Source organism: Diadema antillarum, unplaced genomic scaffold (assembly GCF_040938485.1).
Source record: "Diadema antillarum isolate AM-2024a unplaced genomic scaffold, OU_Dant_1.0 seq00002186_RagTag, whole genome shotgun sequence".
NCBI lineage: Eukaryota > Metazoa > Echinodermata > Echinoidea > Diadematoida > Diadematidae > Diadema > Diadema antillarum.
The window spans coordinates 109,760-136,817 of NW_027272823.1; the positions used below are offsets into that span (position 1 = coordinate 109,760).

The following is a 27,058-nucleotide window of genomic DNA, read 5'->3' on the forward strand; positions in this document are numbered from 1 at the left end:
TAAGATATCAAATAGTAAGGACCTCCCTCATCGTCTTGCTCAAAAAACCCGGACGAGAAACTACTATCTTTTTTTACTTGGCCTAATGTGCTGGTACATGTACACTCAGACCCAGAAGTCAGTAGTGTGTAGTGGAATGTACCAAGTCTCATCAGTCATGAGCCTAGCAGGCAGATGGACAGTTCTGGCAGTGCAGTGTTGCCTTCTGTTAGTGCAAATCATGGTAACTGATCTATTTGTAGACCCAGTGATCTGATGGGAATATAGGAATGACTTTCTTTTCTCTTCCCCCTTTTTTATATACTAGATCATTCAGGCTTTGTTATGTTATGATGTAGAATATGAAAAATGCATTTTTGTAAGAATGTTTTGAGAGCACATCTGTTCTCCAGACATTTTCATTTGTATTTTTAGATGATTATTTGACCAGTGTTGGTCTTTTATCTTGTTCTTTATTGAAGCATACCACACCTGTATTCTCAACAATTATACAGTAATCTAATTGAAAGGATTAGATAGGAAAACATTCAGTATTGGTGATTTGAATTAGAAATGTTTGTGCCAAGATTGAACTTCAAGCATACATTAAGGGATACAAATACATACCATGCAAAAACATTGTTGGATATCTTTTCTCCCCGAGATTTTGTCTATTTTCAATAGAATGTCTTGAAGTATGGTTGAAATGCATGCTTTGAACAGCTCATTGTTACACAATCTCACATTGACACATTTATGATGTTTTTTAAAGGATCATAAATCGTAGTATTGGTACTGTAATATGCACGTAAGAAAAATATTACGTAGATCCACTTCGCTAACTGTGCATATTGTATGTATTATCAGTTTGTTCAGGAATTGACAAACTTCACAAGCGATTCAATTGCTGCACAGTACCGTGTTGTCGTAAAATGCCACTTTTAATCAATGAAGATTGAATGTAGTATAATGTGGAATCTGATGTAACAATGTATGTAAGCTATTTTCGGGAGAAAATGGAAGAAATCAAATCATTGGAAAACTTTTTCCATTTGTTCGGAAAAATGCCTCACACAAAGTGTTCTATGCTGAGATGCAAATCGCGCAGTCTTCAATAGATGTTGTGCCTTTAGAGGGGAAACAAAACTTACAGTAAAGCATAGCTGTAGCATGTTCACAGGCATGAACATTGAAGTTCAGATTGTCTGATTGTTCCTAAGATAGTGCCAAGTTCTATTTGAGCCGTGACTTTGTTCCATGATGCTTTTGGGTAATTGAACTGAACATGGTGTAAAGCAATGGCTCTGTCATTAATTCTTATTGTGAAAGTAAGAAGTTAAAAAAGAAATCAAAGTGATTGAAGGATAGTTAAGACATGATATAAAGTTTCATGCTAAGTTTTGCTCATGTGAATTTTTGTTTCAGGATGCCAAGATAACTGCTAGTGTGACAGCATTATTGACCCTTGACCTTTCTCCCTTGGGATGTCACTAATGGGACCATGTAGGCATGGCTTCTTCCTCTGACGAAGGAGAGTCTTCAACACCATCCTCCCCAAACTACACCCAGCTCTCTGGATACCAGGTATGTGTGCTGGTGGCTTAGTTTCCACTTTAGCTGCTGTAGTAAATTTCTATTTCTTTCTTGGTGTGTTACTTTTTGTTTTTTGACAATGACATCATCTCAAATCACATATTAACCAATGAAACCAAACCTGACAAATGTAGACATTTCCACATGTTGGCTTAAGAAATGAGAAAGAAATAGAAATGAGAGAGAGAGAGAAATACTGTCACATGATACTTAGCCCTGCATGATCACTAGAAACCACTTAAGAACTTCATTGCATCCAGTTAGTTAGAATTTTGTAGTTCATGTCATTGTTTTTGTAACATTAATGCTGTCTGCATTCTTGTTAGAAAGTGGACCATATTGAATGAATTGATCCAGGCATTTTAAATGTGGTATGGTTGTTTAAATCATATACTGTATACGCTGAATATTTTGCAAGGTTTTTATTTTCGCAAATTTCGAGAGTCGGGTACTATTCACGAAATTAAAGACATGCGAAAATAATGACTCTGATCCCGATATGAATGTGACGCACATGTACATTTCTCCGTTCAGTACAGTACTCCATGATCGCGAATTTAACCACTCGCGAAATTGTCGGGAAGTTCCGATTCGCAAAAATTTAGACTCGCTAAATATATGGCATATACAGTAGTCCAAGAGTAGTTATGATCTAAATCCATGGCAGGGATTGCACTGTATGCTTTCTGGGGAAGAGGAGTGATTTAGAATAATTTTCCTGGAATTTGTGTTATTTTGAAAAGAGGTTGCCACTGCATGTGTGCCCTCTTCAGCTTGGCATTCATGAATCACTTTGGCTTTACTGCCTCCTGGACAGCTGTGTGGACTTGCATTGATGTGCTTTTGTATGTAATACGCAGGCAGACTTTGCCCTCTTTCTCCTTTCAAGGAACTCTAAAGATACGGGGCAAACTGAAGGGACCCTTATTTGGCTCTTTCCTCAACCTCATGAACGTCGCCTCTATCTCCTCTGTCATCAAACTTTGACCCAGTACCAAGGGCTGAAACAGCCAAGTTGTGCACACATTTTCTTTGGAGCACATTTTTATTTTTTGCCAAATGCAATTTGAGGTGCTCACTAGATTGGATCTTAGGTCCTGCCCTGATCTATCAATGTCGGTGTGTGACCCATGCAGTGTGGAGTATCTGCCTGGTTAATCATGTACCTGGTACGCTGAATGCTGCTGAAGCAGTTTCAGACATGTTGAGGGATTACATCGCACTTCATGGCTATTTCAAAGCCCGAGAGTTGTGATGGAAACCAGTAGTGTGTTTTGAATACCTGGTAGGCGTGGAACTAAAGCATGAAGCACCTGGTGGTGAGCGTTTGTTTCATAATATCCTATTTTCATCTTGTGACAGCGTCATGTATTGCTTGTTGACTCAATCATTTCTCAGTTTAGAACACCAATAAAAATATGTCTTCTAGTTTTCTTCTAGTTCATTACCAGAACAGAAATGCTGCCTCTTTTGAGTGGGCAAACATATAAAATAAATATCATACTTTGACTAAGTTTTGCCTCATGCGACAGGCAAGGGTTGACATGCGTTAGTGTGGACGCACTCTGTGATAGACTCCATCCAATCTTAATTAATGCTAATAAATTGCAACTGCAAATAACCTAAATTGAAGTGACGATAAGGCTTGGAGATTCAAAAAGGCAACTTTTGTTCTTCATAGATTCAATTAAATGAACACGAAAAGAAAACTCAGCATGCACTGTGTTGCACATAAAGCTTCGGGTATTACCAGGAGCACCATGAGGAATTTAGTCATGTGTTGGTCTGTTGGTCTCAGCTGACCTGTCTTTACATGCTTTAATGTTGTCTATTGGAACTTGGACTTAAAGAGGATATCCACCCCCAAAATAAATAAATTCCAAAAGAAAGAGAAAAAAATCCCTACAACGTTCCAAAAATGACAAAAATCGGATGAGAAAAGGAAAGATATGGCATTTTGAAATTTCACATTTTTTGGAAAACATTTCTCGACCAGTCCTTATGAATATTCAAATGAGCGAGTTGATGATGTCATGCCCTCACCATTTTTCATGTATGTCATGCATGAAATTCAGAAAAAAAAATATTTTTAGCTAATACAGATAAAGCATATTCCCATACCAAAATAAAGCAGCTTTAACATTTGTCCTTTTTTATTTTGGGTGGTTTAAGGCAAGTTTTATATTTATACAGCTGAAATATAAGATTTTTGTCATTTCTGTATATGAAATGAATAAGAAATTGTGAGAGCATGACATCATTAACTTGCTGATCTGAATATTCACAACAACAGGTTAAGAAGTGTTTTCAGAAAAAAAAAAAGATTTAAAAATGTAATACTTTATTTTTTATGCAGTTTTAATCATTTTTTTTCCCACTGTTCTGCAGGAAGTTTTTTTTTTGTTTCTCTCTTTTCTATGAAATTGATACAGTTTTGGAGTGGATTTCTTCGTTAAGACACTAGTGTGACTCAACTTCTCAGAATGGCGCAAAACCAATAAAGATATGGTATCCATGCTTGTTTAGATGTGCCATAGGCTTTTATGCTCAAACCCCAAGGACATCCTGTAGGATTAAACACACCAGCATGCATCACTGTTATGACTACACTGTATGGTGTGCACTGAATGATGCAGGGACTGACATTGTATGGTTTCTTTTATTGTTGTAAATATTATTTGTGGATCTTTATTTATTTATCCAAAAACGCTTACTGATTTTCATGCTTTTACATGAATAGTATGACAGTTTTGCATTGATTTGATTGCTTGGCATGACAACTTAATCACCTTTCCTGTTAATCTTTATTTTTGAGCAGACTGGGTCTCCCACCCATGCTTTGGTGAAGGCAGAGTATGAGGGCAGCCCTGGCTGCAGCAGTGACAGCGTCTGCTCCCCGGACGCCAATGGCTCCGCTGGCGCAGCCGCCCTGCAGAATGGCTTCAACACCAACATGCTGGATGACATGGCAAAGGTAGCCCTCGGCGAAGGAGCGGAGCAGAGCGGGAATCCTCGCCTCTGCGCCGTGTGCTCAGACCTGGCGTCCGGCTACCACTATGGTATCGCCTCATGCGAAGCCTGCAAAGCGTTCTTCAAGAGGACAGTTCAAGGTGGGTGCCTTCCAGATATTGTATGTAGTAAGTCAGTACTCATCCCTTGGATCTCCCCCTTTCCAACTTTCTTATGGTCTCTAGTGCGTGCATGGAAATCAACTTGTCTTCATGGACATCTATTCATAGGAACAGTATTGCATCTTTTTGGTGATCATCTTTTGAGGAATATTTGTTCGCAGGATGAGCAGTTAAGGTTGAATCAGTTGCAATTCTCCAAGACATTTATGGAGATATGAACACGGAGGATAGTGAATTTAATTCAGAATCATGCAAATGGCCGAGATCTTCACTTTAAAATTGATGGGAGAGGAGGAGCCATTGTGGCTCTGAGGATAATGCTTCAAACTCTTAATCATGAGGTCCCTGGTTCAAGTCTGCTTAGAGCAGTGATAGTGCCCTTGGTTGAGGCACTTTATTCTCATTGCCTAGTCCTTTCAATGGACTTAAATCTGTCGGTCCCAGGTAGCTTGCTAATAAGCATTTAAGGGGATTCTTAATGGTCATGTTAAGGCCACCTCACTGACTGACTTTGGATCTGAAATAAACAAGCATATTTATTCTGAGGCAATTATGATTTATTTCAGATCCAAAGTCGGTCAGTCGTGCGACCGAAAGTCTTATAATTTGCGGTGGCCTGTAGATAAAGCCAACTTAACAAGTAATGAGTTCTGAGTGAGATACAATCCTACGGGAGAGATGTGTGCTTTCATTTTTGAGAATGGCATGTTAAAAGTAAAGTATATGTACTGGTGTGATGTATGAGTCCTATGCACTTTTTAACGGCGTGCCCAGTGTCACCTCATGAACAACATCCTGTCGCCCAAACTGAACAAAGATAAAACAGCTCCTATCAGTATTGTCTGAAGTGATAGAGTCTCTGTTTTAAAGGTGCTGTGTAGCTTCTAGAATAGGCAAGGTGCTATTTCTTTATAGCTTTAACAGTACTTTTTAAGCCAAAATGTCCAAATACACATAGGGATTGTATAAAGATGAAAAAAGGAGAACTGAGAAAAACAAAATGCAAGGCAGTGAGATCATATAGTGTTATCTAGAGCTACCAACAGTAATTTTGGAATCATGGAATGGCTGAATGCAAATAAGGGGTACACAGTATTTTACATAGAGGTTACCCGTTATAATGGTTTGGTTGTGGTTTTGGTTTTGGTTGTGCTCCCTACAAGGTATTGAGGTAATTGCAGCTGCATTTTGAACTCTTCTCCAAGAGGCAAAGACAAATTTGATTGAAATCATCTGGGCTTGCCAGAGAGGGCTCCTGCCTTTAAGACACATGCTATGCTTACTGATATAGAGAAACAGGGTAATTTCCAGTTTGCTGGGACTATTACATGTTCAAAGGTCAGGTGAAATCTGTGCAAATTGAGTTTGGGTAACAAAAAACATGCAGTACAATGGCAAAGCTTAGGTAAATGTTTAGGGTTAGATAACAAACGTTTGGCTTTCATTTTCAGTCAAACACTTTCACATCTCTGTTTGTGTCAACGGACTGACATGATTGCTGGTCAACACAAACAACCTCAACCAGTGGGGTTGTTATCACAATAGCAAATCAGAAAGTATCCAAGAAGAAATGATACAGTACTATGACTCTCTGCAGATGTATGTGCTGTAACAGGTGCATAGATACAGAGGCAAGAGAGACTTACCACATGTAGACTGCATCACAAAGCGATAGCCTTAGTCATATAATTTGTGCCTCTTGTTTAACTTTGAGTAATGGTTGTTCATCATTCAGTACATGATTGTTTGCTCATTTCTGCTTCCCTCGATGGTATGTAAGTATTTGTGTGTGTGTTTGTGCATATGTGTGTGTGTGTATGTATGGCAGAAGACAAGGTCTTTCACTGCAGCTAATTGAAACACATTTCGTAATTCCTTGCGAAAGATAAAAGTGTTTGTTATCAATTTTGTTTGTGTTTACATTGTTTTCTTTCATCTGAAGATTACTGTAAAACACAGTATTTTCACGCTTGAAATTTTTTGTGAATGGGAGCCGACAGCCTCATTCGCAGCATGAAATTTTTGCGAGTTGCCTCTAACATTCAATGCATATAGTGTAGACAAGATCATTAGCGTGCATTTTAATTTCGCAAAACTTGGCTCTCACGAAATTTGCAAAATCAAAATGGACGTGAACATTCTTTGTTTTACAGTATAACTTGTATATTTCTAGACCCAAATTACAAAGTGTTCAAATAATCTCTTCTTTTTTTTTTATGTTTTGGAAAATAATTTTGAGAGCACACAATCCCTCTCTCATGTGTCTGAATCCATTACAGGAAAATCTATAATCTTCAGAAATAAGTCTAGGTACCGTGAGGGGGGGGGGGGGGGGGGGAGAGAAATGTGAGAACAAATCTGTTTCATGGATCTGTGCATGTGTTTTAGAACATTCTTGCTGGTTTCACATTGATCCATAACAGTTGACAGTGATGTACATAGGAACAAGACAATGTTCATCAGCTACAATGTACATAATTGTATGTGTTGAGTGTGTACATGTGTGTATACTAGTGTGTGTGTATATGAGTTTTATGTTTTATACTGACATTGATTAATTTAGCTGAATGGTGAAAATGTTTGCATGTGTGTAATGCCAGTGTGTGTGTGTGTATGACTGTTCCGTTACTGACATTGACTAATTTAGCTGAATATGTTGCCCTTTCATGTTTACAACGAATGTCACCCTGATGTAATGTGTGGCCTCATGCTCTGTCCCTGCTACAGGTAACCTGCGGTACCAGTGCCACTCCAAGAACAAGTGCGAGGTGAACAAGAAGAGGCGCAAGGCTTGCCCCGCTTGCCGCTTCCAAAAGTGCATTGACATGGGCATGATGATTGATGGTGAGTACATTTTCAACAGCATAGCAGCCAACCCCAAAAGGTCATAGAAACCTTTTTTCCTTTTTTTTTTATAAAAACATTTTTATTGCCTTTCAGGGAATGTTCTTTTGGTTGTGCCTGCATTAGGAAGTGCTGATGCTGGTACTACTATCCTTTGATTGTCTGTTCATCTGTCCGTCTGTCTGCGTGTTGTAATCATTAGCCCATGCTTTAGAATGACTCAAGGTCAGCAGGTGGAAAATAGATTAATGCATGTACAATGTACAAGACAAACCGATGAATAAGAGTTGGAGTCTTGAATACTTTGGGTAGGGCAAAGATTGGATTTCAAGGCCAAAGGCTCTACTGTCTCAAGACACTCAATAATCAAAAATGCATACATACTTGATGAAACTTGACTGAACCTGGTACAAATGTGTGTCACGTAATGAAGGTTTTTTTTTTTTTTTTATTGAACTTGGGAGTTTATGACATAGAAAGTCAAAAAACATATTATGAACTATAGTCAACTTAATGACCATTTTAAGCTACAGTAGCAACTCATTGATATATTGGGGCGAGATGTGAGTAAGTAGAGGTCAACTTTGTAGATGTCATTTGAAGAAAAAAGTATAGATAAATATGTGTACGTGTATCTTTGAGTGTGTGAGATTATATGCCCAAAGGAGCATCTGATAAATTTAAACAGTAGCAGTTACAGTCACAATGCTAGAAGTCACGACAGGTTAGACTGTAAAGACCCCCTGACATCCCATTGCAGTCCTGTGAAATCTCACTTTGTGATGATATCTGCTGATGTGAATACAATTTAGGTCTACATACCAACTGGTATCACAAATTTAGGAGTTGGTGTTTGCTTATATTGTTACTCTGCACCTACTAAAGGGATTGTATAAGTTTGACTGAGACCTACACTTGTAACTTCAGGTTTCTAACAGTTTTTGGTGAGATAATGAGAAACTGATTATGAAATGTAAGAGAGCATGTAATACCAAGAGAAATTCAACCTTTATTTGATGAAATTGGTTTTGAAATGGCTGAGATATCTAAAACAGAGCGATCCTAATAAGAAGTGGGTCATAAAAGGTGGGACCCACCTTTTACTAAGATTGCTTTGTTTTACTTTGTTTTTTGATGTCTCAGCCATTCCAAAACTGATTTTCATCAAATAAACTTTGAATTCCTCTTAGAATAGTATGCTCTGTACTATTTTAAAAGTGGTTTCTTGGTATCTTGTAAAGAGTTAAAAGCCCAATCCTCCTCTCTGCCAATAATATACCATCCCTTTAAGCTCCACCCTAGGGAAAAAAAAAAAAAAATTCTTTCCTGTCATGATGTCATCAACAGTAAAGCCATCTGAAGTTACACATCAAAGTACCTAATGGTATGCACCTTGCTACAACCAGGTGCACCAGCTCACAATAGCCACAGTCCACTGGCAAAAGATTGAGAACTTTAAGATTGCAAAGTATTCACGGTCTTTGGTCGTCCATTCGCACTGGCAGCCAAACTTCTCGATCCTTGGCTCGAGAAGTTTTGGTCACTAGTGCTCGTGTGCAAATAATAATAAGGAGTACGTCGTCTGACGGCTGGTGATTGTAACGAAACAGTACACTTCTGTTCATCACAATGGCTGCACACTTCGGAGGCACAGCCCTCAAAAACATGGTGGACTGGCCACATGACAAACTTCGCTAAGTTTCAGTTTCTAGCATTCACACTAGCAAAAGATTGAGAAGTTTGACAAGGGTGGGTGAATCTCCCTATATATCCCTAGTTTGAGTGGGAAGTTTCGCAAGAAGTTTCGCGAGAAGTTTGCAGTTACACTGGCAAAAGCTCGAGATCTTAAAGAATTAAATTTCGTGATCTTTTGCCAGTGTGACAGCAGCTACTGACTCACAATAAGACAGGCTTTTTACAATACATTTCACATTTTTTCGTGACAAAAGACTCTATCCTGGAACATATCCCGCAGGGCATTGACTATCATACGTGAAAGGTTTTGAGGCATAAATTCCTAAAGGTCTGTCACGCTCTTGTGAGTTCGTGCAAAAGTCAAGGTATTTGTGTAGGTGTGTAATGTAGCTCTTGATGACATCACAGAAAACAAGAAAGGGGAGGAGTCTAGCTTAGTGGGTGCAGAAAAAACATAAAAGAAGACAAGTTACACATATTTTGATCAAACTGTTTCAGAATTTGTGACTTGTTTACCTGTACATATCAGCAGAAGTCAACATGCAATGATTGTGAGAGGAACTGTCAGGATTGCTGTTGCTGTGAAAAGTCATGGATCAAAGGTCAAGAAATGTCTGTGACATTTTGTTGTCTAATTTTGCTGGTTTGCCTACTTTGATTTTGACGAGATAAAATAGTAATTGAGAAGTTCAATATCCACATTGAAAGGTAATGCAGGTACTTCCAGAAGAAGGTGTGCTGATGGTTGGAAAAAAAAAAGAAGAAGAAGCTAAAAAATGAGTAGGGGATGATTTTAGACACTTTTGCCATCCAAATTATCCAACTGAGAGTGGCTGTTGCTGGTAGACATTAAGCAGAACTTACAATTGTAGTACTACGATGTTAAGAACAAAGTGAAAGGTAGCCATGAGCCGGTTTCAGGGAAATTTTAAAATGAATTTTTGTGATGTTACATCAATGACTTTAATTTATGATTTTTTTACTATCAAATTGTGGCATTCTTGTATTTTTTTACTCATTTTCAATTGTGCATTGATTTAGACATTGCTTTTCATCTTTACAATACTGTCTTATTTTTCCTCAATTGGGACATTTGTTAGTGGTTGAATTCGTTATCATGGAGTACAGTAATGAATGGGAAAATGTATGCGTGTAGGTTGAAATCATGTTGAGATCAGAGTTAATAATTGCATGTGTAGTTAAATTTGTGAATAGCACCTGACTTGCAAAATTCTCGAAAATAAAAACCTCCCAAATTATATGGTTTATACATTGTTACCGAGCGCTAATGTGGTATATATCATGTAGTCATTATGGTTTGTGTGAATTGGGACTTGTATGACAAATTCAGGAATGGTCAAATTCATGACTGAGCGACAGAATGAGGAGTAAGCATTTTCCCTACCTGGAAAGACAATGCACAGTACATTTGTGTTATAGGAGGCATTTTTTTTTTTTTTTTTGCACTAATTGCAAGGTCTTTATTTCATGAATGCCACCCAACTTTGAACTAGACAAGAATAGATGCGTACCACAGGTATTCAGTATCCCAAAACAGTTTGGCAGTGGACTGTAATTATTCTGGATTCAGCATCTATCAGCATATCCTAGTCCACTTGTGCCTCAGATGGTTTGTGTGTCATGAACTCTGCAGTGGTCTGGCTGTTAGTGATGATGATGATGACTTTGGATGTCATAGTGATTACTGATTGTTATTATGACCATGGATATTGCCTGGGTAATATAACAAAAATGATAGCAGTTGACTTCAGTTATGGCTAATAAGATAATCATCCACTTGCCTCTAGCAGTGATAACATACTTATCCTTATCAGATGACGTTCTCAACAACTGTCAGTACAGCAACCGCTCTTATGGACTTGTCTTTCTTCAAGACCCTAGTATTGTTATATTGTTTGTCTATATGACTATCAAGTACAATCTATTACCGTATGAGCTGAAATTTCAGTGTACAGAGATTTTTGCGTATTGCTACTTGTCGGACATTTTTGCGAGTTGTTAATTTCACAGATGTGAGGGGCTAGTAATCGTTACTTCACCGAAAAAATAAGAATGAGTAGCAAGCGACAACACTCGTACAGAATGTTTTTAATCGGTTTTGCCCTTTACCTACACAAGTACAGTGGACTTCTGTTTTAACGAAGTCCTCAGGACCGGCAGTTTTCTTTCGTTTTATTGAAATTTTGTTATAACCGAACAAATAGACAATAAAATACATAGAATGTATAACACTGTATCCCGAATTTTTACTTCATTATAACCGTGCTCGTTATAACGGGAGTGCACTGAAATGTGTTCTGCATTTGAAATGTGATATCATGCCCCAGATACTGTTATGTCATGGCTCATGCAATGTGCTAGACCTACAGTAGTTGCTTGTTGCTTGTGATCCAGTGCAGAAGTGATCATGAAAATATAGCCACTTTAAAAATCTCAACCTCGTACAGTATCATGATTTTAAATAGAGAGCCCTTATTTCAGATTTGTGGTTGTCTAATTTCATGAGTGTGACAAGGGCCCTCCCCCTTCCTGTTTCAATGATACTGCGCTGAACACGTAATCTTGTTTGGTTTCTGGGGTGACAGTAAAAAATGAAAGTGGAAGTAAATTATGTTTTGCAGAGGAGCTTGTTATTGTGACTTCAGAGTGTTTGAGTCACAGTCCATAAATATGGCTCTATATCAATACTGTCTGAAAGTTTCCGTAAATGGGAAGGAGGGCCATCAGTAGTTGTTTGGAATTTATGTCAAGTAGATGCACATTTCTTTCAAGATGATTGTATGTTGGCTGCATGTATGTGACTATATATACGGTAAATGAGTGCTGCATTGTACCAGTCTGTTACTATCTGTCAGCAAATGTCCAGTGAAACATGTGCAGTTCATGTTATGAAATAGATATGGCAGAAAACAGAAAGTGGTCTCTCTTGTAAGAGGAAAGTACAGAGATATTGGCTGTCTTCTCAAACTATTCCCAATCACACATTTTCTTGGAAGAAGTGGTGGCATGCCTAAAACAGTAGACAGGACAGTATTCTTTGTGCCCCATTTAGAAAAACCAAACAATGTACCTGATTTAATCTGTTTTCAGACACACACACACACACACACACACACACAGAAGATGAGGATATGTCTGACTGATGTCATGCAGATAACTTTCAAGGTAGTAACTTTAGTTTTCAGAATGCTGTTCTTGATGAGGTGCCTTCTACCCCCTGTGGACAAAAAAGGACACTCATGATTATGTGTGTGATATTGCAAGGATGGATGTGCGGTGTACATGTCAGTGGGCTTATGTTCTGTGCAGCCTGTTAATACATTGTACCTTCAGGAAAATTCTCATTAAACGTGTAGCTTTAGATACAATGGTAACTTGGATCTTAATTGCCTGGACTGTCAAAATGGTATAACCCAGTGATTAGCATGAAATGAAATGGAGTAACCTTACCCACAATTTTTACTTCAATGAGAGTCCATAGCGTATGTAATTTCTGTTCATTAAATATTCCCAAAGAAGAGCTCAGACTAACTGAGGCGGACAATGGCAGGAAACTGAAGTTCATTCCCCTTACCTGTTTCACAGTGAAATTAAAAAGCACAGAGAAAAAAAAAATCAACGAAATTAAAAGCCAAACTGACAACCTTGAAGTGTGTGTGAGAGTTGACTGTTTTCTTTTCCCCTGTAATGTCTGCAATATGCATAGATTACTGTCAAATGTTGAGCCATGCTGAACTCAACCGTATGTACAAGAAATGCCATGGTTGCATTCTTGATTTGTTGTGGATCTTATAATTTTGCTTTTTAGTAATCCAAATAAAGTTTGACACTCACCCTATTTCAAGTCAAATCTTATGGGTTTCATGGTGTGATGACCGAAGAGAAGAAGCTATGAACATAATGAATTTTAGTGATATCCTTTGATCCTAAATTTTTCTTTTTTACTGAAAAATGGCATCAGTTTCAAAGACATGCCACAAAACTATCAATGAAATGCCAAATGGGGTGATTCAACTCATGATAACAAGTGCTATAAAAGGGTAAAGATGTAGAGTGCATTTTGCATAATGTAGAAATCAACATTTGTTTGTGTTGAAAGAATATATCTTTTAGAGTTAACAGCCCTAACTGACATACCAGTTTATTGCGTGTATTGTGTATACATGTGAAGGTGGAAGTCAGCCATAATGCTCTAATAGAATTAAATTGTGACACTGTTGAACACGAGAGCCATTGTCATTATGTGTACGTTCATCCCAGTTTGTTCTTATCAGATAGGGATAGATAATCTCCATGTTGCAAATGATTATGCCTCATCTCTTCTCTACCACTCACTGGTGTGCCTATACCCTTCCTGTTCATTCTCCTTGAATAACATGTTTGTTTTTATCCAAGAGAGTGAAAGCTTATGGTGTTGTTTCTCTTATATAAGGAATCTGTACACAGTTCCATCCACTTTCAGTAGCCGAAGACCAACATAGTAAATTACTCAGCAAGATTGCAGTGATCTATTAGTATGCCGAAATTATAAAAGGGCTTGTATAGTTTTGGTTGAGACCTAATTTCAGGTTTCTAACATTTTTTGGTGAGATAATGAGAAACCTCTTATGAAATATGAAAGAGCATGTAATTCTATGAGGAATTTAACGTTTATTTGATGAAAATTGGTTTTGAAATGGCTGAGATGTCCAAAAAAGAGCGATTGTAATAAAGTGTGGGACGATCGCTTTGTTTTACTTTGTTTTTGGATGTTTCAGTCATTCCAAACCCGATTTTCATCAAATAAACTTTGAATTCCTCTTAAAATGGTATGCTCTGTACCATATCATAAGTATTTTCTTGGTATCTCGCAAACAGTTAAAAGCCCAATTCTCATCTCCACCAATACTGTACCATCCCTTTAACCTGTGATGTTCATTGGGAAAAAAAATACTTAAAAACCAGAAATGTTAGTGTGCATTTCAATTTCGCAAGAGCCAAGATTCGCGAAATTAAGATGCATGCGAAAGTTCTTCTACACTTCACATGCATTGAATGCCAGGGGCAATTCATGAAAATTTCTTGCCACGAAAATATCTTGCTTTACAGTAGTATGGCATGCAAGGGACCCAGATTGTGAGGAGATAGGTGAAGAGAGAAAAAAGAGGTGGGGAATTTGCGAAATGATCCTCTTTCATACTGATTTAAAATGGGATCACAATATCACGCCCATTTGTGAAATGTACCAGCCATGAGCCCTCCAATGAATTGTCCTACCTTAACAACTAAGTATCCAAATATCTGCTGATGCACAGGAAGTTGATGAACTTCAAACTAAGATAATTTCTTTGGCCCGAATTCACGAAGGTGGTACAAATGAAACCATTGTTTAAACCATTGACAAAAACCATGGAGCGCCAAGTGTCGCATGAAATATTTTGTTATGAAATTGTTAACGAAATTATCATTTCGTGGATGAATTGTTCGTTTAGTTACAAAATGTTGTCATTTCATTACAAAATAATCATTTCATCGACGAAATGACTTATTTCGTAACGAAATATTCTGTGCGACACTTGGCGCTCCATGGTTTTTGTCCATGGTTTAAATCTTGGTTTCTTTTGTACCACCTTCGTGAATTCGGGCCTTTGAGTCTTGATTTGTGACAAGAATTCAAAAGCTTTGTATCACTCTACTTCATGATGACTACATTTTGCTCACAAACTGTCCATGTCACTCACTGCCTGTTTTGCATTGCTTGTCCAGCAGAAGGGCTGTAGCAAGTTTACATTGTGCAAGCCTTATAGCCCTTCATCCAGGCAGGAAGTGAATTTGGGGCATATAATCTTGATCATCCTTTTCACTCCTCTTTAAGATTTCAGTACAAATGTATTTGTGTATTTCTGGTTTTTTTTTTGCCCAGGCGTGCGACCTGACAGGGTTCGGGGTGGAAGGCAAAAGTACAGGAGAAGGCCTGAGGAGACTGACTTTGCTCCCTCCTCATCAGCCAGAAGAGCCAAGTACAGGAAAGGTATGGATGATGCCCCATTTCTTTCTCCTTTTCTCTCTTCATCTTTTTTACACAGAATAGCTCCATAAACTTCGTTTTTGCTTCACTACAGAAATCATACTGATCATACTACACAAGCCAAAGGGATGTACTTTTTTTAAAGCTGAATAATCTGTAGTGTCTAAGTCATTTTTGCTTTCATTATGTGTATGTGTGCCTAAGCATGTTAATTGCTATGCGGTGTCTTACTCTCACATGGTCCAATACAACAGGAAAGAATCATTCAAAGTGGCAGGTTTCTTTTGAAAACTCCCATAATTTCAACAAAGTTCAAGCACATTTCATTTCAGTTAAGTTCATTTGTAGATTTGGAAGTAAACATCATGAAGCCATTGTTGCAGTTTTCCATGAAACTGACCTCCTAGTTTGGCAGCGATAATTGAAAATGTCCTTCAAATTTCCTGTTTTCCTTTGGCAGGCTAGGGTACCTTCCAATCGCAAGAGATCTAAATCTGGTTTTTGTGTTGAGAGTTGCTCCGCGATCACGAATAGGTTCTATGACTGCAAGGGAGAGATAATTGAGTCATTATTTTAAGCTGCAGCGATCCGTGTCCTTGTTAGACTGCCTAAATTCTCGCCGAGTAAGAGAAGGCTGTGTTATAGACTTCATTTAGCAGTCTTGTGTTCGCACAGTCTGAAATATCACTGAAACTGAGACTAGAGCATCTTGGTGTTCACAGAAAGTCCTGTACATTGTGACAAATCAAACATAATCCTGTGTGCAAATCAAGGTTACATCGCTTCTGTGTCCTGCAGTTTTGTTTTGTTTTGTTTTGTCTTGTTTTTTGCTGTGCTGTGGACATCTTTTTCATATTTACAGCATGGCTGGTGTTCCAACCCTCACCCCTGTTCCAATCGCTCACTTTATTTGAAGTCCATAGTCTTGAAAAATATGAAAATTGAACTTTACCTCTCTTCTACCTGCACCCGGAGAGATATGTGTGTGCATAATGTGCATGCTGGGTGTATGCATGTGAGTGTGTGTTTGTGTTCACAAGTATTCAAGGAAAAGAATGAATCTCTGTGCCTGCAGTAAGATAAAAATCTCTCAATCAAAAGAGTATCCCACATATGACTAAAGAAAAACAACAAGAAACAAAACTAACCTGGGGAAACTGTACTTCAAAATCTTGTATGCTGTGTAAACAGAATAGGCCAGTGGCACCGTTGCCTAAATCAATATATTTACTCAGAGACCTGGCCCTATGTGGGACAGCTGTAGATGTACATGCACTGCGGCACAACTTAGCTCTGCTTTGATATTCTAGTGGCTGTTGAACTTTGATATACAATCTGTAATATTCCATGAGCATTGCTGGGTACGCCTAGGTACGAATGGGAGATTGATTTGAAGGAATAGTATTGTAATCAGGGCGCAGAGATTGTTGTTTTTCTGTACTATGAAGGACACCATATTTTGCATGTAGTATTTGTATGCTAATTTTGCTGTAGAGGTCACTGTGTTGTTGCACAGTGTTCTGTAATTTACTGAAAGATGGTATTTGAAGAGCTGCGGGGATGCTGTATTGCCGATCCTGTGGTGGGCTCATTTCATACTCACCATGTCTTTCTTGAAAAAGCTGAACAAATTATAGTTATCATGCCTCTGGCCCAGAGATTGCTAGAGGTATTTTGTTAATGGGGGTGTCCAGCTTTGTCCATTTGTCCTTCCATCTGTCTGTCCATCCTGCCCAAATCTCATTTTCAGATTGGTGTGATGTAGTTGAGTTAAATTCACACTGAGTTTTGAAATCAATGTTGTCTCCGATGAAAATGCATTGATGCTTATTCATAACTGGAAGGAGTGTGAAAGGAAACTGATAGAACCAGAATGTCTGTCACAAGTAGAAACTGAACTTTCAGTGATGAAGTTTCAGTCAGCAGTAAATCATCAGAAGAGGGTCTTATTGACACTACAGAGTGACAATGCAGCTCTGTTTTGTAAACTGTAAGACTATGCAGTGGGTAATCGCACTAAGCCTATTTTCTGTTTAAAGAGTCTAATTGATGCTAAATGAATGTTATGCCAATTAAAGATTGGCACAATGTTAATGACTCTATGATAAGGAAGACGTTGAGAAATGCTGTGATGTTGTAGGACTTAACGTAGAATACAATAAGGTTTAAGTTTTTGATGGCACCAGTGATATTCAGCTTCTAGCATATGCTAAACAAAATGTTGAAAAATTGCTGCGCTTAGTAACTAAATTCCAGTTGTGATTGGCCAGTGATTTTTTACTGCATTCTGGCATTTAATGATAGGGATCATTGCCTTTAATACCAGCTGGTTTTTATCCCCAAATCCTTGTCACTTTGCCCCTTTCTCTCTTAGCTGCCGAGCTGACCAAACACCTGCTGAAGATAGAGCCACCGGTCAGCACCCTTGGACCCATTGATCCCAGTCTGAAGGACAAAGATCCCGCCTTCCAGGCTATGAAGATCATCACAGACCTGGGGGACCGTGCCCTGGTCAATGTGGTCCAGTGGGCCAAGCAGGTACCAGGTGAGTCGGCCCAGAACATGGATGTTGGTTGTAATTGACTCCCATTTTGTGAACTGCAAGACTGTGGAAAAGGTCTTGCACAGAAGCATGTTCTGTGTATGGTAGTCAACTTTTCGCTCATCTTTAAGACTGGGAGGTAGATATCTAACACAACTAACCCTCTGACCCCCCCCCCCCCAAAAAAAAAACAAACAAAAAAAACAAAAAACAAACAAACAAACAAACAAACAAACAAAAAACACCAAACAAACAAACAAAAAACAAACAAAGACAAAAACACACACACACGCACACACGCACACACGCACACACACACACACCAAAAAACAAAAAGCAAAAGCTACACCAAAACAACAGTGATTTACAGAAAATGCTCCTATCTTATTTTAAAAAGCTAAAGCTAAGTTATCCAAGCAGACTTATTCAAAAACATTTGAAATATGTGATCCCCAGAACTGTATACACATGCTTCCTCCTCCCCAAGTCTAATTGATTGTGACTTGTAGTCGCTTTATGTCTTTGCATGGACAAACTCACCGTTGGAGCATCAATCCGCCATGATTAAAATTGAACCAGGTGAAATGGTAATGGCATTGGCAAGAACTACAAAGGCAATCTAGGACAGACACTCAGCAGCTCGTTAAGACTTGATTGATGATTCAAAAACGAGTGGCTGGTAGGTTCCTATCAAGTGCCATGCAAGATAAGAGATTTGAGATTTCTCGAGCAGAGTTCCATTATACTCACTGGTGTCAAAGATCACTCCACAGAAAGTCAAGTATGTGAGCGGGTGAATGTGTGCCAGAGATGACTCAGATGTAGACCCATTTGGTTTTAAAACACTGTAACTTAGCCAGGCATAATGGGGGGTGCTTTCAGAAATAAGAAAAGTCGATTCGATGTATCTGTATCTGTATCTGTATGGTTTAGTCAGCAAAATGTCCAAGAAGACACATCCACGCTAACTTGTTGAGGAGCACTACGTGTGGACAGAGCGCGACTATTGAAATTGCTTTAAATTTTGCTTGAACAGGGACAATGATGGACATTGAACCACTGCGTTAGGGAGTTGGTTCCAGTCTTTAACAGTCGTTATGAAGAAGGAATCCCGGAAAACTGTAGCTCTGTGCCATTGTTGGATGAATTTTTGATTGTTACCTCTGGTGTCACGTGTGTTGGGTTGAACGTAATCGTACAGGGGGACATTGACTAGGCCGTTTTTCATTTTGTACAACATGTGTTATGCAATGAATCAGGTGCATTGCTATAATTGTGCATAAATCAACTATTGTTAGGCATACTGAAGCCTCATATGGCCTCATATGGAAGAGAATTTTTACTTCCCTTATGAAACACTAACTAGGGATTGTAAAATCTATGAAAAAAAAAATGTACAGCACCATAGTTGATGGAATAATGGCGACTTGTACAGGCACATAAATTTACCTGCACCTGAAAATCTGCATGGGCTTCTCTTTTCCAATAACAATGATTTTGTTCAAATAGTTTAATATTGGTTGTGCATTTGCATATTTTGTTTTTTCGCTTTCAAATGTATGTCCATATAATACATTGATTGATTGATTGATTGATTTTTTTTTTTTTTTTTTTTTTTTTGGGGGGGTAATTATTGTATTTGAAAGAATCTATGTGATATTAGAGATAAAATTGGATTTGATTGATTGATTGAAATGAGATATATATAGGGTATATTATAAAGGCATGTGGTCCTCCCCAGGTTTCACGGAGCTGTCGCTTAGCGACCGCCGCATCCTGCTCCAGGATGGATGGATGGAGATCCTCCTGTGGCAGGTCATCTTCCGGTCCATTCCCCTCACCGACCCAGACAGAATAGCCTTCACTAAGGTATGCACCTATTCACTCTCAACCAAAGACCAGTATCATCACATTCATACAAAGTGTGATGACTCACAAATCAGTGGTCACTGCCTTTAGTAACATTTTGTGATCTGCTCAGTTACTAAGGCATCTGATGACGTGTTGTTGAATTGCATCACTGTAATGTCATGGTGAAAGGCACAAAATGGCATGAGAACAACTTTAACTAATTATACCTTAGCTATTACTGTAAACGTCAATATTTTCGCGCGATTAATTTTTCGCGCTGAGCGGCTCGAAAACATATTCGCGGGTTCTTAAATTCGCGCTCCGCAGCGGGTTAATACACAGTCTCTGTTTTCATCCAGCGATGCCAGCGTACGATAAGCGACGTAGCGAGCGGCGCGAGTGCAAGCGCTCAACTACGTAGTACATGTGTATTTTACTCGATACATGTACTGTAGTACTAGTACTGTAGTCGCGGGGATGTAGCACACCAATCGGCCATGGGCTCGGTGCGTGCGGTGCGTGCGATGATACTGCTATATGCGTAAACATGTCTGTACTACGTAGCAGTATCATCGACGAAGCGCACACAATTCAGGCCGTTCAAAATGTGCATAGAAAATTGCGAAGATATATTCGCGCGTTTTTGAATTCGCGCTAGCCGAACGTAGCGCGAAATCCGCGAAAATTAATGTACCGCGAAAATCTCCACGTTTACAGTAGTTAGACAGTCAAGGCCAAGTCAAGTTCTTGTATTTTCCCCTTGTATCCACTAAAAATTGTGTGTCCTTGATCAGAGGAGGAAAATCAGACATTTTCATTCATTATTTCTACTGTCACCCCTCAGAACTCCCCAAATTATGTATACCAACCTTTCCTGTTCTTTATCTTTTGCCCATATTCCTTTTATCTATGTATCTAATATACATGTATGTGGTATAGTCACTAAATCCAAGTTCTCAGAACCGTGACCCTGCAGTGCGCCAGACTGCCTGGTATTATTTCAACTTTCTTCTCTCTCTCCTACCCCAGGGTCTCAGCATGGATGAGGAGCAGGCAGCCAGGAGTGGTCTGGGTTTCCTGGTCGCCAAGGCACTCCATCTTGTCAGAAAGCTCAGGGATATCGGCATCGACAAGGAGGAGTATGCTCTGCTCAAAGCCATCATACTGTGCAACGTTGGTGAGTCCCTTACTAAGGAGAGGCCTTTGTATCAGTACTGACTGTACCACCTATACCACCACTGTGTAACTACTGTAAAAGTGGATATTTTCATGCGACTAATTTTTTGCGCTCAGCCAAGTAAGAAGAGTTTCGCATGTTTTTAATTCCGCAGAATCAAGACACCAACTACTCGAGCATATGCATGGCAAGCAAGAATATTCGCTTGCTTTTATTATCGCGCTAGTTTCTGATTGCGCGAAATGCTTGAAAATTTCCACTTTAAAAGTATTTAACTTAACAACTTAACTATTCAATGTTAAAAATAGCAACTGCTTATTACAGCTATGGTATTCAAAGCAGCAAAGATGCATGAAGTGATATTCAATATGAAAATTCAAACCATGCAGACATTCCATGCTAGTTTCCCATTTCTTTCCAGCACTGCCTCCCCTTACCCCAATCAAATATCAAAAAACCCTAAAGAGTGCTTTGTAGTAGGTTTTTACGATTATCGGCATGCTGAGTTGGCCCCGGCGGAGGTCATTTCAATTTGACTGCAAGCTGACCCAGACAGCATCGTCATTATTCCCATCATGCCACACCGACAGGAAATTCCTCGTGACATGCTCCTTATACGTGAAGAGGGGGTCACTCATCTGACGCATTAAAGAGGGAAGTCCCCCGTTCCTCTTTGTGGTCAAAGATCAGCTCAAATCTTGTCAGAGAGTCTGCCCAAACTTTGGTCTTTCTCTTTTGACTGCCTTGATGGGCATATGATTCTGACACAGGTTAAGGGAAAGCTGAGAAAGCTATTACACTCACTGGCACATGATGCTTTTCATTGCTGCAAAGGCCTTTGTGTGTGTGTGTGTGTGTTGGGGGGGGGGGGGGGGTAGTCACTTAAACAGAAGAGTAAATGGTAGATGAATATCCAGCGGATATTGGTAATTTTCCTGTGAGAACATTTAATGAGAGGATTCAGTGGGGCTGATAGTGGAAACGTCTCATGTTCTCACCTTCTGATATTTCTCTCTCTCTTGTGTCTCTCCATGACCATGTTCTCTCCATGCTGTTTGCCACCTACACAGAGCTGTCCAGAGTTGAGGAGAACACCCACCTCGGCCAGATGCAGAACAATCTGTATGACGCCCTCCACCACCACATCATGAAGGACTACCCGGGCGACTCTCGGCGTGTCTGCCACCTGCTCTCGGCCCTCCCCACTCTGCGGCAGCTATCCTCCGAGTCGGTGGACCACGTCTCCAAGAACTCTGCCGAGAAGAGCATCCCCATCCAGCAGCTCTTCCGCGAGATGCTCGAGTCCAACACCCAGTGTGACTAGCTGGTGGAGGACTACCCTGAGGAGTTGCAGGGAATTTGCAACATCCCTGTGGCAGTCAGGCAAACTGTATGTCAGATAGTCCCGCTTGAGGGCAAAACTTTGCAAACAAATTATTTTTTTTGTGCGATAACGACATCATGTGAATCATGACACTGGCATAGTGAATCCTTCCTTTTCCATGATGATGTCGGAAGAGCCAAGTGAAGATGGACGAGTGGAAAAGCAGCATGAAAGCCAGAGAGGAATGTTGCCAACGAATAAAGCAGAATACCATGGTGATCAGGATCCATGACTACAAACCATGATTGGTACCCAGGTATCCTAGGCAGCATATTCCTGTAGAATTGACAGTTGTATCAAATCTGGACAGAAGTGCACTTCATCTAAGGTAAACTCAAATTAAAGAGGTCTTTGATGAACAAGTACCGGAAGTAAATGTTGATTATGTTAGGTGCTTACCATAACTGATTCTCAAGATGGGGGTGGGGGATAGGGATACATGCTCTATTTTTGCTGGTGCTGAGGATCATGGCATTTGTTGTATCAATGTGTTATTCCACCTGGCCACAAACAATCTAAACAGGCTGGCAGCACAGGGGGTAATACTTCATGAAACCTTCTGATGAAGTGTTGACAGAAGCTCAGTAGTTCTGTTAAGTGTGTGTAATTGCGCATAGAAATTGCTTTCATGGAAGTTTGCATTTGTCACACAAGGAAACGGCTAAATAAGATTATCAAAGGAAATATGGAGTAGTTGTGAAAACTTTGTGCTGTACACCAGTCGCAACAACAACCACAAAAGACAGTAATGAGCTTGAACTTAGGGCTCTGGGAAATAAATGAAGCAGTTTCAATGATTGAAAATCAACAAAAATCAACAAAGATGAAATTTTTATATGATTCTTGATGCTTGTGTATGTGTGTGTGTGATGTAAAATTTTAAAGACAATTGAGGAAGGATTCTATTAAAGAAAAATTCTATGAAATTGTGTTGAAGTTTTGCTGTAAAGGTTAGATGAAGTATGAAAAATAAAGAGGTTTTCTTAAATTTGTTGATGCAGGAATGGGCACAGGTTGGTGCCCAACTGACTGCATCTCATTGTACACTGCCGTGAGAAAGAGGAAAATAAGTTATATTATGTAAGATTTCAAAATAATGTAGGCTTGAGAAGCGGCCATGTGTTATACTGCAAACTTAATACAGCCAGATGTGGCAAACAATTTTGTCACATGGCAATGCAATGCTGATGTGCTTGCATCTGTCGAGAGTCAGAAGTCCTGTAATGTTTACCGCACTCATCCACTTAATGAGTGCTTATTACACTTTTCAATCCAGCACAAAACTATGTAGGTAGGTTCAAAAATGATTTCCATGTCTTTGCAGGAGGTTACCAGGAAAGCATGTCTGACACAAGAGAAAGAATTGCGATTTAAACACCATTACTTAATCTTCCATAGTAGCTGCATGCTACTTACAGATAGTGCGGCATCAAATTTTTATTCTTAAGAATTCAGTATTCGCCTGGTGTGTCTGCCCTCTACGGAAAAGATCAAGTAAGATGCATGACATGGCTTTGCTAGAAGTGTCAGTATTTCAGCCTAAGTAACATGTGTATGCTACTTTAAAGTGAACATGTGTAACCATGACATGTGTTTATCTAATGATGAATGATCTTTACTAGTCATTAAGATTGGATCAAGAGCTATCCAGTGGCTCATTGTAGAGACGAATAGGGGAAAGATGACTGTATGTTATTACATTATTAATGACAGTACTATGCTTAAAGGGATTAAACCTGATATTACTGTGGAATATATTTGTTGGATGGATATGTCCTTTGTTTCTTGGCCGAAAAAATTTCATCCTTCTAATTTTGGGCCTGCTGCTCAGATTTGTGAACTCTATGATGTGAAAGACCAAGAAGTGGCGCTGTAAATGAAATAATCACTTGAAAGAGAATCAAAGCAGACAAGGAAATACTTACTTTTTGTTACCAGAATGCCTTACGTTTTACACCTGTAACTTTGTCATACTGTCTGTCATATCAATTCATACAAATAATCATTGGAGCTTATCATATTTCTTATGTCTTGATAATCTAGGACATGCAGTAGCATATATGTTGTGAATTCACGATCTGGTTAGCCACTCAGTTATAGTTGATAAACTTGCAGTCACAAAGCCATGATAAAAAGATTTTTTTTTTTCCCCGACAATAATTTAGAATGAGTGAGTGCTTTTCTATTAAGGAAAATTGTGTGACAACACTACAATTACATTTTTGTTTTAAAATAATTCCCTCTCAGCTTACCCCTTCAGTCCTCAGCAAGTTAGGCATGAGACTCTTATTCAGACAATTATTTGTTCAGGAAATCAGTTGAGATAGTCTGTATTTGTGAACCATCAGAATGGAAGCAATGGAAAGAGAGAAGCCCAAGTGTTGCACTGTATCATAGACTCTCAGGCTGTGTAGCCCTCATGTCTATGTACCACAATCATAACTAGAAATGACTCCATTAAAGTGTGCATTTTGTGCCCTTTCTACTTACTTGCCTGTCGAAGATAGTCATGCTGCTAGGTAATGCATCAGTGTGTATCTGCATCACACATTTGTATCTTTCAAAAGAACCTCCTGTAATAACAAATCGGTCATCTGGAACATGTGTCTTTTTCTTTTTTTTTTTGCATTAAGTTTTTTTTTTTTCCCTGTAAAATAGCAGTTTGTCTTTGAATTACACTACAGTTGATTTTTTGTTTTGTTGGTGTTTTTGCACTGTTTTTTTTTTTTTGTTGCAAGTTGTCTTTGTTCATGCCTGCTTTTATTGAAAGGAGAACAGATGCTACTTATTTACCCAGCACAGGGATATGATCAAAACATCAATCTTGCCTTGACTTTCTATCCATGCACCAGAGTAATGTCTACCACTTCATTTGATAAGAAGGCCCTTTTAAAACCGTCTTTGAATAATATAGGATGCATCAGTCAAAGAAAACCTGTTAGCAGGTGAAATCCCTTGCTCACAAAATGTTGATATATCATCAAAATTTCCATAACTGTATGTTTGCTAGAGTGTGATATAAATTTTTCATATGTTTAGCTAGAATTGCATGCAAAAATAGTGATTTTACAAAGACAAGGCTAATGACATGACAATTGCATTTTGGCACTTTAGTGTGTATTTAAAGAGTAAAGCAATGCTACTTCTCAAGTGGTAGCTATATCTGTATCTGCTATTTCTATGTATGTTTGTAACTCTGTTTGTGTGTTTGTTTTGTAAGAAATCTCAGTAGCTTCTCTTGACATGTTCGCATTTTTGGTATGAATTCTGTTCATATTGAGAGTCACCCATATTTCATACGCGTAGAGTCCCTTTCCAGGCATACAGGAATTGGAATTTTTCAGCTTGAATGTCTTAAGCTGCACATATGAATATCCATCCTTTTATTCCCTTGCATACAAATTTCTGTCTTGATTTGTAATGTGCATTAAGATTGAATTGTAGAGGTGTATAAAAATGAAATGCCGTATTTGATTTTAATTGATATGCAAGGCTTTAAACGACAAATAAATATCCATCCTTATGTTCCCTTGCATACAAATTTCTGTCTTGATTTGTAATGTGCATTGAATTTGAATTGTAGAGGTTTGTAAAAATAAAATGTCGTATATGATTTTTTTTCCGATATGCAAGGCTTTAGAATGATATTACATACTGGTACCTGTATTGAACTTTTGATAATGAAGTAGGGTTGATTTCTATTTGTTTCTCTGTTGATGTGAGATCTTGTTGTTTGAATACATTACTTTGAAGATATGTAAATATTCTAGGAAAATCAGTATTTTTACATCACATGATATTTTCAGGTATGAAAAGTGAGACTAAGTTTGGTAGTAAGGCTTGTACATGTTATGTGTTTGTTAGTTTCAAGCAAGATGCTTAAAAAATGCATGCAAGTGTATTTCTTTGTTTTTATTTTCTGTGACTCATTCCAGTAAAGATCTGTGCTGTAGCTTTCATTAGTTAGCTGCCTAAAAATCATCTGTATGTCTTGCATTGCTATTAAGTGTCTCTCCTCTAGTAACACACATATTACAGGGTAGAATACATTTATGTTGCGAGATACAGGTTTTTTGATTTGTTTTGCTTTATTTTTTGTTGCTTTTTTGTGTGCATTGTATGTTGCAGAAAGCTTCTGCTCGTAGGCTTTTACTTGTTTATTTTCCATTTAGTAAATGCTGAGTGAACACATGCAGTTGTCCAATGAAGTACAAATGATGACCAGTATATAAAACATGGCTGTAAAGATGCTTGTTCAGAGTGTAGCTTGGTTCAGGAGAATGAATCTGTTTAGTTTGAGATTCAAGGCTTCATATGCGAGAAGACTGATATTTGTTTGATTTTCTCGCCTGGAAAGAACGGTGATTTGATGATTTTTATCAAGCTTTGCACGGAATGAGAGATACTATTACTGGCAAACACATGTCAAATTGGTTTTTGCTCCCTGATGCTGTGTCATTTTTATGTCATGCTCAATGGTGACCCTTGAATTCAACCTTCATAAAGGAAGCTGAAAAGTAGCCTAATAGAATTCATCTGTTATAGGTTATGAACACATTTTGTGTGTTGTTTACATGTACATAAAATGATGGACTTGACCAGGAACCAAGCTTCTTCAGTGGTCTGCCAACAGTATTAGGCTGTGATATTTGTGCAGGGAGCTTGATTTCATTTCAAGCTTTAATTTTGACTGGATGAGACCTGAAAATGTGAAGACTGACTTGAATTATGTAAGATCTCTTTATGTTTATACAGGCATCTTTTGTCTGACAAAGAAGTGGCAGACTTTCATGGTACATTTCCCTTTTCCTTCATGTTTGGCAAGTGTAGCTTC

The 27,058-nt window shown here is 38.6% G+C and overlaps 1 protein-coding gene across 1 annotated transcript in view; it reads left to right on the forward strand.

The window, feature by feature from the left end:
- The window catches only part of LOC139714184 (steroid hormone receptor ERR1-like), a 47,466-nt gene extending 21,210 nt beyond the window's left edge, over window positions 1-26,256 (forward strand). The window contains exons 2-9 of the mRNA XM_071625901.1: window positions 1,405-1,563; window positions 4,391-4,682; window positions 7,431-7,547; window positions 15,166-15,273; window positions 17,645-17,815; window positions 19,554-19,681; window positions 20,693-20,840; window positions 21,911-26,256. Coding sequence (XP_071482002.1) covers window positions 1,489-1,563; window positions 4,391-4,682; window positions 7,431-7,547; window positions 15,166-15,273; window positions 17,645-17,815; window positions 19,554-19,681; window positions 20,693-20,840; window positions 21,911-22,164 — 1,293 coding nt within the window. The 5' untranslated portion in view covers window positions 1,405-1,488 and the 3' untranslated portion in view covers window positions 22,165-26,256. The remainder of the gene's footprint in view (window positions 1-1,404; window positions 1,564-4,390; window positions 4,683-7,430; window positions 7,548-15,165; window positions 15,274-17,644; window positions 17,816-19,553; window positions 19,682-20,692; window positions 20,841-21,910) is intronic.
- The last annotated feature ends 802 nt before the right edge of the window (window positions 26,257-27,058 follow it).